At 43.7% G+C, this 21661-nt stretch overlaps 1 protein-coding gene across 2 annotated transcripts in view; it reads left to right on the top strand.

The window, feature by feature from the left end:
* Positions 1 to 21661, top strand: part of NBEAL1 (neurobeachin like 1) — a 127924-nt gene that overhangs the window by 82557 nt on the left and 23706 nt on the right. For both annotated transcript variants that reach the window (XM_019553749.1, XM_019553750.1), the window contains 10 exons: positions 385 to 690; positions 801 to 950; positions 3102 to 3259; positions 10126 to 10250; positions 12438 to 12564; positions 14141 to 14286; positions 15181 to 15314; positions 16138 to 16239; positions 18629 to 18724; positions 18812 to 18936. In XM_019553749.1, coding sequence (XP_019409294.1) covers positions 385 to 690; positions 801 to 950; positions 3102 to 3259; positions 10126 to 10250; positions 12438 to 12564; positions 14141 to 14286; positions 15181 to 15314; positions 16138 to 16239; positions 18629 to 18724; positions 18812 to 18936 — 1469 coding nt within the window. The remainder of the gene's footprint in view (positions 1 to 384; positions 691 to 800; positions 951 to 3101; positions 3260 to 10125; positions 10251 to 12437; positions 12565 to 14140; positions 14287 to 15180; positions 15315 to 16137; positions 16240 to 18628; positions 18725 to 18811; positions 18937 to 21661) is intronic.

Here is a 21661-nt window from a genome sequence, read left to right on the forward strand (position 1 = left end):
TGGGTTTCCTGCAGATATCCTTGACCTTGTAGTTTGGACACTTCAACAGCTTTTACCACATGCATATTTACTTCTGTTTGTCCTCATCCCCTCAAAGTAGTTGCCTATTTAATTGATTAAATGAAACTGTAAACTTTTCCTTGGTACATATGTGCAGTAGCTGCCACAATGGGGCAATGATCTGGACTGGGGCTTTTGAGCACTTTAGTTCAAAAATATTAGCACAGTGTAGTGAAATCTGATCTGACTGATTGGGAGTTTCTGTATACCTGAGAAGCAGCTTACAGTATGCATGCATCTCCGGTAAAAAGTTAAGTGCTTGCCACTAGCTTCATAGATTTTTGTGTGTTAAATTTGTATTTGCTTTTCTTTTTCTCCATCTAGGTTTGTGCTATGGCAGCAGCTAAACTAAACACCCTCCTTCAAACTAAAGTAATTGAGAGCCAAACTGAGGCATGCTACCTGCTGGGCAAGCTGGAAGGCATTCTGAGTAGATCAATTAAAGAGAAGACAGAAACATACTCATTCCTAATTCCTCTCGTTCGAACACTGGTATCCAAAATTTACCAACTTCTTTTTATGAACCTGCACCTACCTTCGTTGCCTTCTGCCAATGGCAGCCCTTCTTTCTTTGAGGATTTCCAAGAGTATTGCAGCTCTAGTGAATGGCAAATTTATATTGATAAATATGTAAGTGATAGCTTTTTTGGGGTATTCATCTATTTTCTCTTTACTGGGGCAAAGGGAATCTACTCAACCATCTTGTTTGTTTTTTTCCCCAAAATATTTTTGTTTACCAGATTATTCCATACATGAAACAGTATGAAGACAATACATTCAGAGAGGGTCATGAGCATATGGCACTTTATTGGAAGGACTGTTATGAGGGTTTAATGGTGAATATGCATAAGCGAGACCGAGAGAGGGGAGAAAGCAAGTTGAAATTTCAGGTAAAGTTTTAAGTTTCTAAAATCTATTTGCAGTGTTTTAGGAAAAAGTGGAATCAGCTGCCAGCAGATGAAGGAATTTATTTGTAAGGTGATCTCTGACCCCAGTATTGTGAGGAAAAAAAACATACTGATGGCATATCCTACAAATGTGCATCTTGGAAGAACTGCTTTGAAAATTTCTAATATCAAATCAAGCTGTAAAATTGAATTATAGTAGAACATGTATGCCCCTCTCATAATACATTATCCAGAATTATGCTTAGTGTTACTTGCATCATTTTAGCCCATTCTGAATTACTGAAAGTTTTTTGTCCCTACTACATTGTCTTAAGCTAATGAATTTTTTAAAAGTTATTTTAATAAAATGAAAAAGGGCCAAAATTGTACCTAACATGAACTGCTCCCACATTACATTTTGCTTCCCTTTTTTGTGCAGTGAATTCAGTCAAAACTGTTTTTTCTGTGTTCAGTTAAGATTGAAATTTAGTAGTAAAGGCACTACTTGCAGAAAGAATAGCAAATGTGGAAGAATAGCAAATTGCTTGCAGGAAAAATAGCAAATGTGGCATGCAACCAGCTTGGCTTAGCAGAGAACTCTTTGGTGAGCTTAAACAGAAAAAGGGAGCTTAAAAGGAGTGACGGGTTGGAGGAGTACAAGAATATTACTCAGTCATGCAGGGATGAAGTCAGAATGGCCAAGCACAATTGGGGTTGAAGCTAGCAAGGGATGTGAAGGATAACAAGAAAGGTTTCTACAAGTATGTTAGCAACAAGAACAAGGTCAGGGAAAATGTCGGTCCCTTACTGAATGAAGGAGGCAACCTAGTGACAGAAAGCTGAAAAGGCTGAAGTACTCGATGCCTTTTTTTACCTTGGTATTCACAGGTCAGCTCCCAGAGTACTGCACTGGGCAGTACAGTTGGGAGAGAAAGTGGTGAAAGAACAGATTAGGGACATTTACAAGTCCATGGGGCTTGATGCAGTGCATCTGAGGAGGCTGAGGGAATTAGCTGCTGTGATTGCAGAGCTGCTGGCCATTATCTTTGAAAACTCATGGTGATTGGGGGAGGTCCCGGGTGATTGGGAAAGGGCAAACATAGTGCCCATCTTTTAAAAAAGGGAAAAAGGAGGATATAGTGAGCCGAGCCTCAGTCCCTGGAAAAATCGTGGAACAGGTCCTCAAAGAATCCATTTCTAAGCACTTGAAGGTGATTAGGAACAGTTGGCATGAATTCACCAGGGGCAAGTCATGCCTAACCAACCTGATTGCCTTCTATGACAAGATAATTGGCTCAGTGGATGTGGGGAAAGCAGTGGACGTAATATACCTTGACTTCAGCAAGGCTTTTGACGCAGTCTCCTACAGCATTCTTGCAAGCAAGCATAGGAAGTAAAGATTGGATTAATGGACTGTAAGGCAGATACAGATCTGGCTAGATTGTTGGGCTTAATGGGTAGTAATCAATGGCTTGATGTCTAGTTGGCAGGCGGTATCAAGTGGAGTGCCCCAGGGGTTGGTCCTGGGGCTGGTTTTGTTCATATCTTAATTAACAGTCTAGAAGATGGGATGAATTGCACCCTCAGCAAGCTTGCAGATGACACCATGTTGGGGGCGAGGGGCATGTAGTAGATATACCAGAGGGTAGACCTAGACAGTTTGGAGGATTGGGCCAGAAATCTCATGGGGTTAGAGTCTATGATTTCTAGGTAACTGTTAATTACATTGAACCAGTACAGCGGTTAAATTTATTTATCTTTCCTTGCATCATACAAAGGATCCATATATGAGGTCTTTTCTTTGCCAGGCCACTAAAGCTGATAGTCTGAAAGACATTATAAAAAGCCAGAATGGTATTGAAAAATTCTAATGCTTCTGAAGCCATAACTGGAACTCAAGTGCAGTCCATTTTGCATCCTGAACATGCAAACTTGTTTATATTTTACACATTTCATATAGCCAGTATCTGCCTTTCATTGTAAAATCTCTGATGTTTAACGTGCGTGTTTTAATTTTGCAGAATTTGTCGAGTTACTTGACAGTGTTTCCTCTTCACTGGTAGAAATTTATCCTTTGCTTTGAGCAAATGACTTCTGCAAATTCCAGGATTCTTGTAGGAATCTGAGTAAGACTTATTTCTGGTTTTCTTTCAGGAGTATTTTGTGGAGCCATTTAACCGAAGGGCTCGCCAGGAGAATCTGCGTTACAACAGCACACTAAAACAACTTAATAGTCAGCGGACAGCTATACTGAGACAGTGGAGGGCAGTACAACTTTACCTCACTTGTGAAAGGGGCCCATGGGCTGAAAGGTAGGAGTGTAATCTTTTACTTAAATGCCATCTTGTGTCTAAGAGAAAATTGCCCAATCCATTTATTTAATATTTCATACAGCTGGAATTGCAAAAGGTATTTAAACTATTTCAGTAGCCATTTTTGGTAGTCCCATTGATTGTTCTATTGAAGTATTCCCTGAATTATCAAAATACCAGTACTAATGTTTACTATGCATCTGATTTCTTGGTAGATGAATATCACTGGGTGTATTGCTCATTACATGTGCAATTAATGCAAAGCAATAAACTCTGGAGCGCTTTGAACCAAAGTAAACTTCTGAGCACAGCATCTACACATGTGCCCAGGACAACAACAATATGAGCCAGGGCAGTCACTGTCTACATGTGCGTTTCAATGCAGTACATTACTCTGCTGGAAAGTAGTACTGTCCCAGACAGTACTAGTTTACAGCAAACTTAATTAGTTTACCAATTGGTCTACTCCATATTGAAGTGGATGCGTAGATGCACCCACTGACAAATAACATGAAAATTAACTGAACAGAGGATATTTAAAATTCATGACGGATAAATAGGATATACAGCAGACCAACAGTTGCTTAATATGCTTCAGAAAAAGTGAGATGTAATCTGTAATCAGAATGAGCCTTTGTATATAGGATTAGTTACAACATAGTTTATTTCCCTCTGTCTTCTTGAATTTTCCTGGAAGTTGTAGTTGCATAAGATATTCCTTACTTTGATGCTTATCAGCTGCTGAATTACAGTGGAGGATGCATGTAGTTTGTAAAGTGCTTTGGGATCTGTGGGCACCTATACATGAGTGCAGAGGTTGCTCTGACGCACTGGAATTCCAGCATTTTGGAGCAGACTCAATGCGACTGCTGGGCTTCCACTTGCCGCTTATCTCAGGACTCTTGGTGGATGTTCTGCCCCTTCCGAGCCGGTTTGTCGTTGAGGTAGCTCTTTCCTCACACATCACCAACTCCGTACTCGCCTGCCACGTCTTGGTGTTCCTCAATGGGCAGGTTAGTTGGTGGGTCCCTCAATGGCCTGGGTCAGTCCCGACGGTTGCTCACGGGGCTCCGCCACCCCTACACACCGGCCTAACGCCACCTTTGTTGGGCTGTCTAGTTGTTATCTTGCGGCCTTCCTTGCAGATCTCGACCGCTGCCCTGCGTTCTTATGCAACTTAAGGAACTTAAAGGGTTGTAGTGCCAAAGCCCACCGCATTATGCGTGCATTATCCGTTTTGGCTGTACTGAGCCATTTCAGGGGTTCATGGTCCGTGACCAATGTGAACTCCCTCTGGAGTAAGTAATAGCGGAAGTGTTCCACCACCAATCGAATCGCCAAGCACTCCCGCTCGATGGTGGCATACCTGGTCTCGGCTGGGAGCAACTTCCAACTGGCGTACGCCACGGGTCTGTCCACCTTGGCATCTTGTTGGGTTAACATGGCCCCAATCGCCACTGCTGAGGCATCCGTCTGTAACGAGAAGGGTTTCAAAGTCAGGGGTGTGTATAAGCACATCATCACATAGAGCCTTTGTCAAGGCCTGAAAACTGCAACATTGCCCTAGTCCACTGGACCCCCTTCCCATGTGGACCCTTCAGAGCCTCAGAGAGAGGTGCTGCTAGGTCCAAGAACTGAGGAACAAATCTGCTGTAGTAATTTACCAGTCCCAAGAAGGATCATAGCTGTTTTATCGTTTGCGGGGCTTGAAAAGATCAGATAACCTGGACTTTGTCTTCCAATGGTCGGATGGTACCCTGGCCCACTAAGAATCCCAAGTACTTCGTGTGCTTACGCTCAATCTCACACTTTTGGGGTGTTGCGGTCAGGCCAGCCTTCCGTAGTTCAGTCAGGACTGCCCTAAGGGCATGTAGATGTTGATCCCACGACTGGGTGAATATGACAATATCATCAACATACGCAGCCGTGTATTCGTTGTGGGGTGCCAGGATGCATTCCATTAATCTTTGGAAAGTGTCTGCCGCCCCGTGCAAGCCAAATGGCATCTTAACAAATTCGTACAGGCCCCATGGGGTTCCAAAGGCTGTGTTGGGGCAGTCACAGGGCCATATGGGTATTTGCCAATACCCCTTGGCTAGATCTAAAGTGGATATATATTGGGCAGTACCAATCCATTCCACTAATTCCATCACTTGTGGCATAGGGAAGGCATCAAATGTGGCCACGTCAGTCAATTTCCGGTAATCGATGCAGAGCCTTAACAACCTGTCTGGTTTCCATATGGGCACCAGGGAACTCCGCCACGGGCTTCATGATGTCGTGATCATGCCAAGGGCTTGCATTTTATTTACCTCCTTATGCACCTCCTCTGTCAAGTGGTGCAGTATGGGTAGCCACCTGTCTTGCACTGTCGCACCTGGAGGTGTCTGAATAGCATGATAGGTGTCCTTTACCCACCTGGGATCCTCTGAAAAGACTCCCTTAAATTCCTCGAGGACAGCGCCTATATCTTTTCTCTGGGACACTTAGTTCTCCGCTTACTTGGACTGCCCTAAAGGGCTTAGTTTCTCCCGTGCCTTGCACAGAACCCTGCGGTTTGGGACCCTCTGCCGTCTCCTCTTTGAATGCTGACCAACCTTCCGGTTGTCACCACTCTTGCAGCAGGTTGACATGATAAATTTGTTTTGGCTTTAAGTGACCCAGGCGATGCACCTTGTAATTGACCGGGCCAACTTGTCTAATGATCTCAAAGGGTCCTTGCCATTGCATTAACAGCTTGCTCAGTGAGGAGGGCAATAGGACTAATGCCTTCTGTCCTGGTTGAAACTCCCTCTCCTTCTCACGTAAGTCCTACCTTTCCTTCTGTCTTTGTTGTGCCTGTCTCAGGTTGCCAGCTGCTAATTTTCGGGTGCTCTGGACTCTACGTTGAAAGGCTTGCTGGTACTTGGAGGGTTTGGGGACAGCCATAGGGCCCTGCTCCCACTCCTTCTGGAGAATCTGTAGCAAACCCTGCGGCTGATGACCCAGCACCAGCTCAAAGGGGGAATACCCCAAGGACTCCGACGGGGCATCCCGGAACACAAACAAGACTAGCGGGAGCATCAGGTACCAATGTCAAGGGTCACCTTGTAGGCATCGCCGCAACACTCGCTTCAGAGTCCCGTTTAGCCGCTCCACCAGCCCATTGGTTTGAGGGTGATAGGCAGATGTCCTCAGCTGTTTAATTCGTAGGGTCTGACATACCCCCCACAGGACCCCGGACATAAAGTTCTGCCCTTGGTCTGTCAGGATCTTGGGAATCCCCGTACGGGCTATCCATTTTACCAATTCTTCGGCGATCTGGGGGAGCTGTTACCGACCTGAGAGGCACTGCGTTGGGGTACCTGGTCGCGTAGTCTATGAACACCAGAATGTACTGGTGTCTGTTACTACTGCGCAGCAGGGGCCCAAGGACATCCATGGCAATACGGGAGAAGGGTAAGTCGATAATAGGCATCGGCCTCATTGTAGCTTGAGGGGGGGGTATTTTATCTGTTGTGCGTTCCCTCCCCATGTGGCCTCCCATGGGAGTGGCATGGGCTAATTGCCACACTGCCTGTTGAAAACGTTTGGGCACCACCAGTTGTACCCTGCTGTCCTTTTCCTCCCTCCTCAGAGTCACCCGATGCAACAGGTGATGTCTTACCTTGAAGCGACTCCCTGAGTTGGAGGCAGGTGCCGGCAGCTGGGCTGTGGTCACAGCCTGGGTCCACAACTCTTGTAATTCAGGGTCATCCCCCTGAGCCTGCCAGAACTGTTGTCCGCTCGCAATGTCCCTCCAGTTGACCTCGGGATCCACGCCCTCCTTGGCGGTTTCCTCTCCTCCTTCAGTGTCACCAAGCCACCCTTCCCTGCGATTCCATGTCTTGTACACGACTTCAACATCCCGCACCCTCTCCATCACCTCATACAAGGGGGCCCAGTCTCGCCCCAGCAGCATATCACATGCTAGTCAGGGTGCAAGGCCCACTACCAACTCACCCTGATGTTCCATGACCCTAAGGCGAGCCTTTACTCGATGGAGAGCTTGAGTATCTCTGTGAAGACATGACACTCTCACCGGGTCTGTCTGACCCGTGGGGGCCCCAGACCAGGGATCAGCTCTAATCAATGATTGCACACACCTGGAATCTAACACTGCCCAGACCGGACGGTCCTCTACCCAGGCCTTCACTACAGGGTGCTCCCATACTGGGCTGTCACCCCCGGTCCCAAAACTACAGTCCATTGGCTCCCCAGGACTCCATTCTTTAGGGAATTCAGCTATTCCTCTTGGGGTTCTCGGGGTCCATCCCCTCTCTGCGGTACACCCTGGACACTCCCAGGCAAAACATCCTATCCTCCCACAATGGTAACATAACATGCCCCCCCCTTGTGGCCGATACCCCGGCCTATGTCGCTCCATTTCCCTTGTTACTGGAGCCAGTGATGGGGGCCCCTTCTCCCGTAGATAGTGCCATTCCGAGGCCGCAAAGGCTTCAGCTACCTTCAAAGCCATCTCACAGGTCTCAGGGGCATGCTGCTGGACCCAATGCTGGGTTCTTTCCTCCAGGTCGTTTATGAACTGTTCTAAGACTAACTTATCCACGAGAGTTGCCATTATACATGTTGGCAGGTTGACCCATTTACAGAAGAGGTCCCAGAGCTGTTGAAGCAGAACTCGTGGCCGCCTCTCCTCTATCCCCTTCTTGGCCCGAAAGAGCCGCTGGTAGTGCTTTGGACTGATCTCAAGGCAGTACAAGATAGCCGCCTTCACTCCCCCATAGTCCTGGGCCTCTTCTCGGGTCAGGGCCCGATAAGCTGCCTGGGCCTTACCTACAACCAACGCCCCAAGCTGGCTGGCCCAGAGCCTTTTGTCAAGGCCTGTAATGACGGCATGTTGTTCGAAGGCTTCAATATATGCTTTGGGGTCATCGTCCGCGGTCATCTTGGGTATACCCAGGGCTGGCGTGCTGTGTTGTGCTAGCAGCCACTGCTGCGACCCCATGATCTGCGTTAGTGCCTGCAAGTTTTGGGCCAGTAGGTCTGTGGGGTCTATCTCAGCGGGTTACATACTGAGCCTGCATCCTGCAAAGGGTTCCTGGCCAATGCACCACTCTGCGACCGCCAGGCTTCCGCTCACTGCTTAGTGGCATCTCAGGACTCTTGGTGGATGTTCCGCCCCTTCCGAGCTGGTTTGTCATTGAGGTAGCTCTTTCCTCCCGCGTCACTAACTCCGTACTCACCTGCCACGTCTTGGTGTTCCTCAATGGGCAGGTTAGTTGGTGGGTTCCTCGATTGCCCAGGTCAGTCCCGACGGTTGCTCACGGGGCTCCGCCACCCCTACACCCCGGCCTCATGCCACCTTCATTGGGGCTGTCTAGTTGTTATCTTGCGGCCTTCCTTGCAGATCTCGACCGCCACCCTGCAAAGCCCACTCCTGCGGTGCCTCACTCCTGGCTCTTATCCCACGGGGAACCTTCCCCACTATGGCCCCTCCTGGGGCTGTCCTATGACCCCAACACTCAGTGCCCTTACGGAACTCAGCCCCAGATTGGGGTAATCCCACAGCACCAAAGAAAATCAGTGAACCTCCACCAACCCTCCACCTATCCCTTGTTCCTGGACTGAGTCTGCTGGAGAATGACAATTACTGCACTCTAGCAGCTTCCTGCATCTTGTGTATCAGTGTCCCCATGTTTTAAAAATGGCAGCAGGGGTGTTTGAACTGAAGCTCATCAAATGAGCTATACCCTCACTCCCAGAGCAGATGTAAAAGTACCCTTTGGGACTGCAACGTAAAACAAAATCCACCTTTTTTACATGCTACTTCTGAAGTTGCTCATGTACTGTAATTACTCAAATCCAAAATGAGATTCCCCCCCCCCCCCCCCTCAGGGAACATGGGGGGGAAAACAAGCCTCAACTTGGATTTGAGTACCAGTACTCTAGCTCCTTCCCAGGGCAGCAAGCATTGCTGCTGCTTGGAGTCAGCAACCATGGAATCGGCAGCAGTTTTGTGAGCCTCAGTCAGGGGCCAAGGCTAACATCCAGGATTGGGTAGTAGAGGAGGTTGGGGATCAGGCAGGGGATTGGGCATCACCATACGATGTTGCCCTATCCCCTGACCCATGTTGCTGATCAGGCAGCAGCATGGATCAGGAGATACGGCAGCAGTTTGCAAGGGGGATTGGGCAGCAGCACAGGTCAGAGGGTGGGCAAGCAGTTCATTGTGGGATGTGGCTGTAGTTCACACTGCTGTCCCATCCCCTGACCTACACTGCTTCCCATTCTCCCTCCTGATGATCAGTGCAGGCTACTGTTCCATTACCTGACATACTGCTGCCCCATCCCCAGCCGTGTGCTTCTGTTGCAGCGGTAGTGCAGGTCAAGGGATGCAGCAGCAGTGCATGTGGGGGATCAGGCTGGAGATTGGGCAGCAATGGGAGTAGTGGATCAGGCTGTAGTGTCGGTTAGGGATCAAGTGGGGGACAGGCAGCAGGGCTCAGGCCAGGGCAAGTGGCAGTGAGGGTATGGATGTAGGCAGGGTGGACAAGTATCGGGGGACACAAGAGACAGGTATGGGGAGAAGGTAAGTGGCAGGGTTTCAAGACACAGGAGTCAGGCTACTTGCCCCCCACCATGATTGGTGACAAATTCAAGACAACCCTCCAATAATTAGATTCTATACATGGAAAATTGTATCACGTTTTTATTTTCCCTGTATAGAATCTAACTGGGGGGAGGGGGGTCATCTTCAGATTTGAAGTTGCCTTAGGTTTAGGTAGATACAGTAAATGCATACATAAATCATGCTTTTGAATACAAAGCTGGCTAGATCCATTTAATTTTCTTAATATTGGATTTTCTATCTTTGTCACTTCTAGGAAGGAGAGTCCTGTGCATTGGAAACTTTCAAATGTGGAAAATTACTCACGTATGAGGCTAAAACTAGTGCAGAATTACAGCTTCAACTCCCATCAAGAGGCCAGTGCCCTAAGGGACAATCTGGGTGAGATGCGCTTACTGCTGCATTCTTTCTCTGAGAATTTGAATGGTTGACTACTTATTTTTATGATTCTTTATCAACATTTTCACAAATTTAAGGCATGGTGTTTGGTAGCTGTTTAAAATGCATATATTTTTTTCTTTAAACCACACCATGTTTCCTTATAATGAAATACACTCAAAAAGATAAATGAGAGAGAGATGATAGACTTGAATAAAGTTTTCATGAAAAATCTGTTTCACTGGGACACTGTTGCTTAAATCCCAAACAGGAGATTTACTAATAAGGAAAGCTTTATTCATACATGTGTTGTTTCCAGAAGGCCTAGAGCAGTTCCTCCTTCCCCACCCCAAAAAAGGAATAAGCAAATATGTAATAGAGTTAGAATGATGTTATAACTATGATGGTCCTGGAAATGCATGGAAGGCAAAGATTTTTTTTGTGATGCCTCTTAATGAATCAACTGTTGGGAGAAATGTTGGAGAAGGTTTTAGGCACGAAGTGTCCTTCAAGTTCAGCTTACAAAAAAAACCCTTTCCTCTCAAGCATAAGTGATCTTGCTTAGTTATCTGATGTTATCTCTTTAAATTTGAACCCAGACTATCTGACATAATAAAGAATTATAAATGTAATCAAGTGTCTGATCATAATTATAATTAGGTAAGCAGATGATGTTGCATTTTTCATATATAGAAAAGCTCCAAAAATATAAGTAGATTTTACTAAAAGAACATCTGATCAATAATGTAGTACCAGGAGGGTATTTTTAAAAAATTGTCTGATTAAACTAATATTTGAATATAGCCTCACAGTACAGGAACTAGAACAAGGGGTCATAAAAAGAAACCAGTAGACAGTAAGTTTTTAAAACTAACAGGAAGTTCTTTCTCACACATTGTGCAACTAAATTGTGGAACTCATTGCTGCAAGATGTGGAAGCTGACAGTTTAACTATTTTCAAAAAGGAATTGGACAAGTTCTTGGAGGAAAAGTCCATTAGTAGCTTTTGAGCATGGGAGTTAGGGATACAGCCTCTGAATCAGAACTTCATAGACCTTAAATGCTGGAGGTTGCAAGTGAAAAAGGAGAACAGTAGGAAAAACCCTGTTCACTCTCCTTTTCAGCATCCGCACTCTGCTGCTGTTTGACATAGGAGACTGGGCCAGATGGACCTATGTTCTGACCTGATAAATGGCAGTTCTTACATTCTTAACCTTCCAAGGACACTTCTTCGAAATTTTTCTTCGAAAGAGGAGGCCTTGCCCAGCTCAGGTTACAGTAGATGCTTGGGAAATTTTATTAAATATAAAGGATAGAAATCCCATTCACATCCAGAGCAGAATAATGAGAGTATTTTATGCTTAGGGGAGGTGCTATTCTAAAGATAACTGTTATTAAAAGAAGTATTATTGCAAGAAATATCTGCAACAAAAACACACAAAATGTCTGTGACTGCAGTCTCTACACTCATATTATACACATTTTATATTAACCTTGGCCTAGTTTAGTTAGAGCACTTGTATCTTGAAAATCCTTTTAATTGAAGCTATACTATGTTAGCTCTTTTTCTCTGTCATTGTTATGTGGTGCTTTACAGTAGAAATTGAAGAGAAGGACTCATGTAAAAACAGAAATGGTTTAGGTAACGGTATTTCAATGCTGTGAGCAAGAGACAGAAACTGTTTGAAGATTTGATTGCTTTGTTTTTACTTCTTATGAAATGCCAGAGAGTCTGTGTCATGTAATAATGGATGGATAGAGCTTACTGACCTGCAGTGACCAAATTTGGTTTTGATTTTTAGGTATTTAGTCATTCCAGGACTCAAAACTACAACACGCTTAAGTTTGAACCCATGGCCGTGCCAGAACATGTTTATGCAAAACATTACAAAGTATTCATTGATGCTGCTGAATAGACTATAAGCTCACAAGTAACTTGTATTCTTGTCCTCCTTGGCTTAGCTACAGTTATAATGCCTTACTATAAACTTGGAGATGTTTTTAAACTATTCTACTTGCCTCCCTACGGTATATTTTTTTTAATTCCAAGCTGCTGCTTCTCCAGTAAGGGTAATGTGTAGCAGCAATAAGCATAGTCAGTTGCTACCATTCAGCTATCAAGAAGCATTATGAAATTTAAAAAAATCTTTTTTTTTGTTTGAGTTGAAAATTTGTCTCTTAATCCAAAAGGAGTACATCAGACACAGCCAGCTAGCGAGTCTCTGCTTCTGGAGGTGGTAAAGCAGGTGAAAGTCAGTGACATGGAGGATGATGTCCTTGAATTGCCAGAAGACGACACAGCAGCCAGTGTAAACAAGTATGTACAGCTGCTTGGAGAACCTTGAAATCCATCTCTACCCAGCTCTGACCAGCGCTGTTCAGAGTTGGCCCTAGGGATAGCAGGGCTTATCTAACATGCTAGTTGGCAATAATTCCCCAAGGTTGTACCAACAAGGTAAGTATAGCTTGAATGTAACAGTCTGAAATCCTCACACTTCCAGTGGCATGCAGGTTAAGGTGTTGGTGTCACTTATGCTGTCCGCACGTCCATGAAAATTTCCCTGCCTGAAAGATCCACCATTCAGGGGATGCAGTCAAACTGTGGTTTCCTTCATATCACCAAAATGGCCAAAAAGGAATGGAACTGAGTAGATAATGTGTCCAATAATTGCATATGCAGAATCTTTTGAACAGTTCTTTGTTCCTACAATTTCTCAGAAGTGAAAATGGAAACCTCTGTGAAGATTGTATATATTTTTTTACACATTGAATAACAAATATATGCTGTCTTATATGTATTTTAACTTTAAAGTTACTAAAGCCAGCACATGTATCTATGTAAAAAATGAAACCTTTCATCACAGAAGGCTCATTAACCTCTATTTAAAATATTCCTGTGGTTAATTTGCAGTATCTTGGAAAGTAGTACTAAGGACATATACCAGATAAAGCTCTTCTACAGACTGAGAATCTGATTTGGCTTTCTTCTAAGCTTTTGGCACTTTGTGAACAATATGGCATTGTGCTTTCTACTGTTGATAATATCAGATCCATCCCATCAGATCTTATTAGATAAATAAAATGACTGGGAAGGAAAGATCTGTAAAATTCTGCCAAGAAAGAACTGAGGCTTGAAGTCTAGTGTTTCAATCTGAGGTAAGATGGTTGTGTAAATGAAATAATGGGTGTAGGTTGTAGCCTACACCTGTCTGTATGTTGGTCTAAGGACACAAGCAGATAAGGTTCTTTGGGTAAATCTGATCTCATTTATTAGACCAACTCAATAGTTGGAAAAATTCTTCTTAGCAAGCACAAACACCCTTCATCATGCTGAGGAAGTGTCTGCAGATGGCCTGCACTCTTCCTGGATGGAGTGGTAAAGCAGCCAGAGGCCAATGCATATGCAGGGAAGTAAAGCCAGTCAGTGAAAATATAAATTGAGGTGGTCAGTAGGTGAGGCACAGATGTGGATGTTGAGGGGAGGAATAAATGTAATTGTAGTCAAATGATGAGATAGGAGGGTGGGGAGGAAAGGGAACGAGAATTGCTGGTAAAAAGTGGATGGTTTGCCTGGGGAGTCAGATATTAGGCAGGTTATAATGTGTGATAAATCCAATGTCTGTATTTAGTCCATTAGGGTTTTTTTGTATCCAGTAGATTGAAGTGAAGTTGATAGGCTCATGTGTGAAAGGTATTTTGTAAATTCCATTTGAGGATTGGAACTGAGATTAGGGAGAGGGTGGTTTTCTTGTGAAATGAAATAATGGAACTTTTTGTGTGATGCTCTTAAAACAGATCAGATTTAACTATTTTCTAAAGTGTGCTTTTACTTTTCTACTTAATGGAACTGGAAAATTCAGAAAAAACAATGACAGTTGGGTATTTTGTTGTAGGGATGAGAAGGAAGAGCAAAGCCAGAAAGAAAAGTTAGTATTGTCTGAAGACTGTGAACTTGTTACAGTAATTGATTTAATACCTGGAAGACTTGAGGTCACTACTCAGCACATATATTTTTTTGATGGTAGCATTGAAAAAGAAGGTGAGCATTACTAATAACTCATTTTCCTTCTTAACGTAGTGCATCATGATATTCTTACAAATATTATTAACAACCTTTTTTTTACAATGAATGTCAAACTGAGTTCCAGAAACCTTCCTGCTAGTTAGCAAAATTGTTCATAAAGTTCACTAACCAGGTGACTTGAATAATTCTTTTGGAGCAAAGGGTTTGTAAACATAACTGTTCACTGAGCCATTTTGTTAATGCAGGCTGCTTAGATTTTATTTTATTTTATTGAGTAATACCAGGGTTGTTACGATGTTATTAAGAAATAAAGTACCTTTCATTTTACAGAAATAAATCAGAGTTTCCTGTAATCTCTGCCATGCTAGTGATCAATTATACTGAAAGATGAGCTTTCCCCCCATATGAATAGATAAAAGAAGTAGTTTGAAGAGTTAATTAGCTTATAACCATTTGATGACCATTTGTAGAGAAGTTAGTATGTGCTAACAACCCAACGTGGGATTTGAACTTGGAAAAGTGAACTGAACTGTTTGACCAAAGGAAATATAAAAACTTTACGCAAATGGCATATTAGCAAGCTAGTCTTTTCAGTTATTGGTCTGAGGACTGTTTTTGAGCAAATCTTGGTTTTGTCAAGGGCTTTTAAGGATGAAGAAATTCAGTTTACCAAAAGATGAGAAAAGAAACATTTACTTCTATTTCTGTATCACAGGAACACTGCTTGAAGGCTGGGATGATTGCCAGCCAAGTATCAATAGTTGTATGTATCTACAGATAATCTGCCATTAAATAGAATTACCATTTCTAGATGACAGTGCCGTGTTAGGAATTTATTTTGACTTGTGGAGTACAAGTACCACTGTGAAGTGTATTGTTGATCAGTAACTGAAGTTGTTTTGTTCCCAGGGGTAGGTTATGATTTCAAATGGGCTCTTTCTCAAATTCGAGAGATACACTTACGTCGTTACAACTTGAGGAGGTCAGCTTTGGAGATCTTTCTTACTGATCAGACCAACTACTTCCTTAACTTCAATAAGGAGGTATGAACATGTCATATTTCCCTAATGATCATTCAGCACAAATGGAAAGTTATAGTTCAGTGGCCATTTCAAATTTGACTCGCTGCATCAGCTGTAGTATTATTATAGCTGCATCAAAATATGTGCTAGATTTAAGCCACATTGGGAAATAAGGATATGGACCTTATTTTGTTGGAATATTCAAAAGGAGAAAAAATATTTCAACGTTGAACAGCTATGCAGTTCTACCTCACCAGAAATTATATGAAGGGTAATTTTCATATTACACAGATTTTAAATAATTTCTACAAATGAATCATGAAAGGGTGGATACTGTGTTCTGTGTAACACTGGGATTGAAAAATAAAAATAATTACAATTTTCCCCTCCTGATGGTTTGAAAAATTGGTTTTCTCTAAACTGATCCTTTTTAGGTAGGGCTACAAGGACTAACTGAACATGGATGGATTAAATACTGAACTGATGAGTCAATTTTATTGATAGCTGCTACATACACAGTATTTAAAGTGAAGATATCAGGCAAATAACTTGTACAGTAAAGCTTTTACCACTGAAGATGCATAATAGTTTTCAATGGAATTGGTTTGGATATAATGATTAGTTTTGCTGGTTGTGGTTTGTGCAAGAGTCAGATTTGTTTTAGTCACAAATATTATCTATTCCTGGTTCCAACAGCAGAATAAAGATGGTTTTTGGCAACATGAGAAGAGCATAATTCAAAATGCAATCACTTTTTTAATTAATCAGTGATGAAGGTTGCTGACTGTCTTGTTAGCTGCATTCTTTAGTGTAATTTTTTTTTGCTTGTTTGTTGTTTTTACAGGTGAGAAACAAAGTATACAGTCGAATTTTGTCACTTCGCTCTCCAAATATTTATGGGACCAGGTCTCCTCAGGAACAGTTTAAAGCTTCGGGCTTGATGCAGGTACGTAGATTTTAGTGGGAATAGATATAGAGAATTTGACTATTTTTCAAAGAACTGGTTTAAAAATAAATTTCTGAAGTTAGGGTTTGTGATAATTTTTCACTGTTTCTGGACATGAATGTCAAGGGGGCTATCTTTTCCCTTCACTTCTGTCTGTCAGGACCACCAGCCAGATCTGGCCCACAGACAGCCTGGGCACTGCCTATCCAGCCCACTGTCCAAAGAGGTTGAGCACCATTAGTCTAAACCAAGTCTCTTATTCCATTACCTGGATTAGCTTTTATAACACTTATGTCCCTCCAATGGGTTAACTGCATTTTTTCCTTTCCTACTCACCTTGCCTCTCTCACCAGCGCCTCCTCATTTTCCCTCCCCCTTTCCCTGCCCTTTGTATTCTAATCACAGTTTTCTATTTAGAAGCACAGCATCTGATGAAGTAAGCCCTTTGCTTATGAAAGCTTATGCTATAAATCCCTAATTTAGCTAGCCTGTAAAGTACAAATCTACCCTGCCTTTATAAAGAGCTATAGCCGTGCTCAAAGCCTGAGAACCAACTTCAACCATGGATAGCAGTTAAATAATTCCTTCATGCCTCAAGTGTTTCTAGAAGAAAATCTGCTTGGTATAAAACTCAACATATGGCATTTGACAAGCTAGAGTTTATTCCCCACTTGAGTCAAATTCATGTCTTCCTACACTAAATGTTTTCCTTAGTGTGTACAGTTACCAAATTCATACCACTTTATCAATCTGGGTGTGCCTGCAGGGGCATCATGTATGCAAAAGAATTAGAGGACACGCAGTGATTTTACTTCTGGTGTTAGCAAATAGGTTTGGCCAAACATTTGTTTCTTTCATTACCCACCAAAATAATTTGCCAGGCAACCTATTATAATGAGTATCTTCAGAAAACCCAGATGAAGTATGACCTATATGGGTCCTACGTCTCACTTACAGTGCAGTAATCTTAGCTTGCAAGTAAAATGTCAGTTTTCAGAAGAAAGAAAAATTACCACATTTTTTCTGATTTCACTCAGCAGCCTTATCTGTGTCTCTGGCAGATGTTGCATTTATTGCATAATTAATGTATTGCTCATATGATAATTGTAACATGATGCTGTAAAATGGCAAACCAGCTACAAAGATGCTTCATATTTAATGTGGAACATCTTTGTGGCTGGTATGAGTGGCAGAGCAAGGCATTTCAAAAGTTCTGCAGTGACAGGACATATAGAAAAAAAAAGCCACGGTGCAGGGAATTCATGTGTACCCCTTGTGTCGAGCATGGTTGCAGCCTCAACCCAATGCAGGCTGTAGGGCAAGGCTGCAATTTGGACACAGGTAAGGGGGGGCCTGTCAGCTCCCCATGCTGTGGCATTTTCAAATGCTTTGCTCTGCATCCTGCATGTGGGAGCAGGTCAAGCCTCAAAACGTACACAGTATACCCTTCCCCCCATTGGCCAATATATAGACTCTGAGATTTGAACCCCAACTGGGACTGCCCTATGTCCCATCCTGAAACTCAGCTGAGTATATCATGCGTGGCAAGACTCACTGCGTTTGAGGTGGCACATAAAATTCCTCAGATCCCAGTTGCACTGTTAGTTTAATATCTGCCATGAGCCTGTCTTTTTGCATCACCAGACCTATATTTTCTCTGAGGAAGAAAGGGAGATTTGTACTGTTATTCGAAGGTTTAGTATTTCCCGAGTTTTCTCCATTTTTACATTTTCTTCTTCCTGACACTTGAGTTCCCCCATTTTGCTGTCAAAGTGTGATAGAGAGAGCTCCATAGAAACAGTCTGCACAGGGTTCAGAGTTACATAAGACATTTGGCAGCGCTTTCACGAAGACAGTAATAACTCACTAAGGTCTGTATAGTTAACAGAGCAAGCTGTAGAGACTTTACCCTTTTAAGTTGGAAGTTTGAATCGTGTCAAATTCCTGCTCTTTCTTATCCAGTGGTACCTATTTTTCTCCTTTGCTGTTTAAGCTTCTTCCCATTTCCCTTATCTTGTTTTCCCCAATAGCTCTCTTTCTCTATTTTTTTAATCTGTCCTCTTTCTCTTCTTTCTAACAGAACTTTAAAATTGTTTTTATTGCCAGTCTGGGGAAGTGGCTGTTGGCTGCACTGCATTTAAGACAATTCCTTACATCAGTCAGCTGTTTGTTAATCTCAAGGGATGGGCAGCGTAGCCTCAGAAGCAGCAGGACTGTAAACTAGGTTATGAAAAGTGAAACTTGTAAATTCATATCATGTTCATAAAGTAGTGCTGCTTATTTATTAACAACTGTTAGCTAGACGCAGAAAAATATATAATCTATAATTGCAACAATTATTCCAGTTTAATAATCTCAGTGTTCCCCCCTTTTTTTTTCTGTCCTCCAGAAATGGGTGAACAGAGAAATATCTAACTTTGACTACCTCATTCAACTGAATACTATGGCAGGGCGAACTTACAATGACCTTGCACAATATCCAGTGGTAAATTTGTCCTCTCTCTATATATATTATTTTTATTTTTGTTGAAAGATGGGTTTTATACCTGAGTTTTGAACTACCATTTTCTAGTTTCCCTGGGTCCTTAGAGATTATACTTCAGAAGAGTTGGACCTGAATAATCCTGCTGTCTTCAGAGATCTGTCCAAGCCCATTGGGGTGGTGAATGAAAAGAATGCCAAAGCTGTGAAAGAAAAGTAGGTATTTTTAATTATTTCCATTTCTTTCTCAAATTCTATTTCTTCTTGGTGGAAGGTTTTCAGACTAATAAGAATTGTTCATTTTGCTAATTCCTTAATTTCTGTGACTGATGTTAAATACTATTAACCTTTTTATTTGATAGAAATGCATTTGCAGAGTTAACTAGGAAAATGCTAGGTAGTTATATTGGACGCAGTGCAAAAACAAGTTTTACTGTCTTCAGTTCTAGAAGATCAAAGCTTCAAGTTGGTTTATTTAAAAGGGGGCTGGGTGGAAAGGATGGAGAGAGGAAATGAAGGGTTATGAAGGAACCCAGAGTCGCCCCTCTTCAGTTGACTTAACCTAGATACTTTAAAGTGATTTATCCTGTGTCTGATTCCTTTTTCTGCATAGTGGTGGTTCATATGAAATAAGAGTGGTGGACTGAACTGGAAGGAGAGATTGGTATTATTTCTGAATTTGGTCTTCCCTTGGCTTTTTTTGAGCTGAAATGTCATCTTTGAAATAAGTTCAATTTCTTCTGATAGCTGATTCTGTGCAGTGATGTCAGCCTCTTGCACTCATGGTGTGAGGATAGTGAATCATGGATTTGGCTCTAGTAGGGAACAAATCCTTTGGCTTGTCAAGTGCCATATGTTGAGGATCTTACCAAGCAGGTTTTCTTCTAAAAACACTTGAGGTATGAAGGAATTACTTAACTGCTGTCCATGGTTGAAGTTGGTTCTCAGGCTTTGAGTTTGTGGCTACAGATCTTTATAAAGGCAGGGTAGATTTGCACTTTATAGACTAGCTAAATTAGAGATTTATAGCATAAGCTTTCATAAGTGAAGGGCTTACTTCATCAGATGTTGTGAAGGGACTGCAGGAAGCAGAGCTTCTAAATAGAAAGCTGTGATTAGAATACAAAGGGCAGGGAAAGGGGGAGGGAAAACGAGGAGGCGCTGGTGAGAGAGGCAAGGTGAGTAGGAGAGGGGAAAAAAATGCAGTTAACCCATTGAGTGACTTATGTGTTATAAAAGCTAATCCAGGTAATAGAATAAGAGTCTTGGTTTAGACTAATGGGGCATGTCCACACATGCAAGTACATGCGCTTGCAGCAGCTCAAATAGAAGTGGTACAAATTTGAGCTGGGGCTTTTTGCTTCAGCGCACATGCTCGGACATGCACTTTGTTGTGGAGCAAATTGTGCCACTTGGGGCAAAATAACCCTGCCTGGCTCCTCCCACATCTTCAGCCAGGGGAGCTAGAGGCCAGGGCCAGCACCTGTGCTGTCCCCAGAAGTATAAAAAGCTACCCTGTCCAGGCCCCAGCAGTATAAGAAGCTGCCCTGGCAAGTAGCTCAAGGCTACTAGCTCTCAAGAGCTTCTGGGGCCTAGCCAATTGGTACCTGAGGATACTACCCTTTGTGCCAGCTGGACTGCTGAAGCAGCCCTGAGAGTTCCCTGTACCCTCTACCCACTGCAGCAGTCTGGCAGTGGGAGCTGCTGCCTGGCTGTGACCTCCTGTGGACCTGCCAGACTCGGATGGGGACTGCAGAGCCAGTAGAGACATCTACCCCTCTGGGCCAGCTGCCAGTGGACTGCAGTTGCAGGGTTGGCTTTTGTGCGGCACTACTGCCATTTGTGTTCCCTGCCCGGCCATCTGGGCAGCTATCACACGGAAGATGTTCCCGGTGTGGTGGCCTGCTTTGAACTGTCAAAGCATGTCCTCCTGGCCCCATTTGTCCAGGAGGTCAGCCACAGCCAGATGGGTCCAAGGTGCCAGCTCTGAGCCAGTAGGGTCCTGCCACTGGCCTCCCTGCTGGAAAACTGAAAAATCCCTGATTTAAAAAAAAAATTAAAAAAAAAAAATCCCAAAGTCATTCTGTAAAATACCCCCAAATCCATGTTCCTCCACAAGTAAAACAAAAGACCACTTTAAAGACAGAGAGCAAGAAAGAGACAGTGATCAGTTGGACAATGTTTTATTGATATATCTTAGAGTTAAAGCAAGTCTCTTATAATAATAAAGTGAACTCTAAATACGTTTCATGAATACATGTTTTGCTGCACTCCCACAGGGCGATGGCCTCCACACAAGTGCCCCCCCAACAGGGGGTTTGGCCCTCCAACAGGGGGGATCAGCAGTCTCGGAAGGGGTACAGCCCCCAACAGGGGGCTTGGTGCCCACACTAGGGGTACAGGCCCCCAGCTGGGGCCAGGTGGCCCCCATAGGGTTTACTAACCCCCTTGCAAGGCCCACATGCCCCACCCCAGCCCCCCAATTGTTGCTCCACTTGGCCCCATCCCCCACAAGTTCCTGCACCCCCGCACCCCCAGCTAGCACAAGGGATAGTGTCCCCAGGTACCATTTGGCTGGGCCCCAGAAGCTGCTAGACCCCCCAGCTTGTACCCCCAGGTCCCCATGGCTACCCCACAACCCCAGGCACCATCACTTTAAAAAACCCCAGGGAAAAAACAGGAAAAAAAGCCTCTGCTTACCTTAGAAGCAGGGGTGGAGGGGCTTCAGGGCCTCCTGGCAGAGCCCCCTGGGCAGCACAGGACAGCGGAGAGGCAGGAGGGCCCAGGCTGGGGCCGCTGGGGCTGTCACCCTGCCCTGCACTGTGCAGGCGAGGCCCCAGTCAGCCACATGGCAGCTACACCTGCAGGTATGTGCCTATTTTGTGGGGGGGTTTGTTTGCTTGTTTTTAAAGTATGGGCTTGGGGGGCAGGGACTGGGAGG

The sequence above is a fragment of the Crocodylus porosus genome, unplaced genomic scaffold (genome assembly GCF_001723895.1).
Source record: "Crocodylus porosus isolate Cpor-Errol unplaced genomic scaffold, CroPor_comp1, whole genome shotgun sequence".
NCBI lineage: Eukaryota > Metazoa > Chordata > Crocodylia > Crocodylidae > Crocodylus > Crocodylus porosus.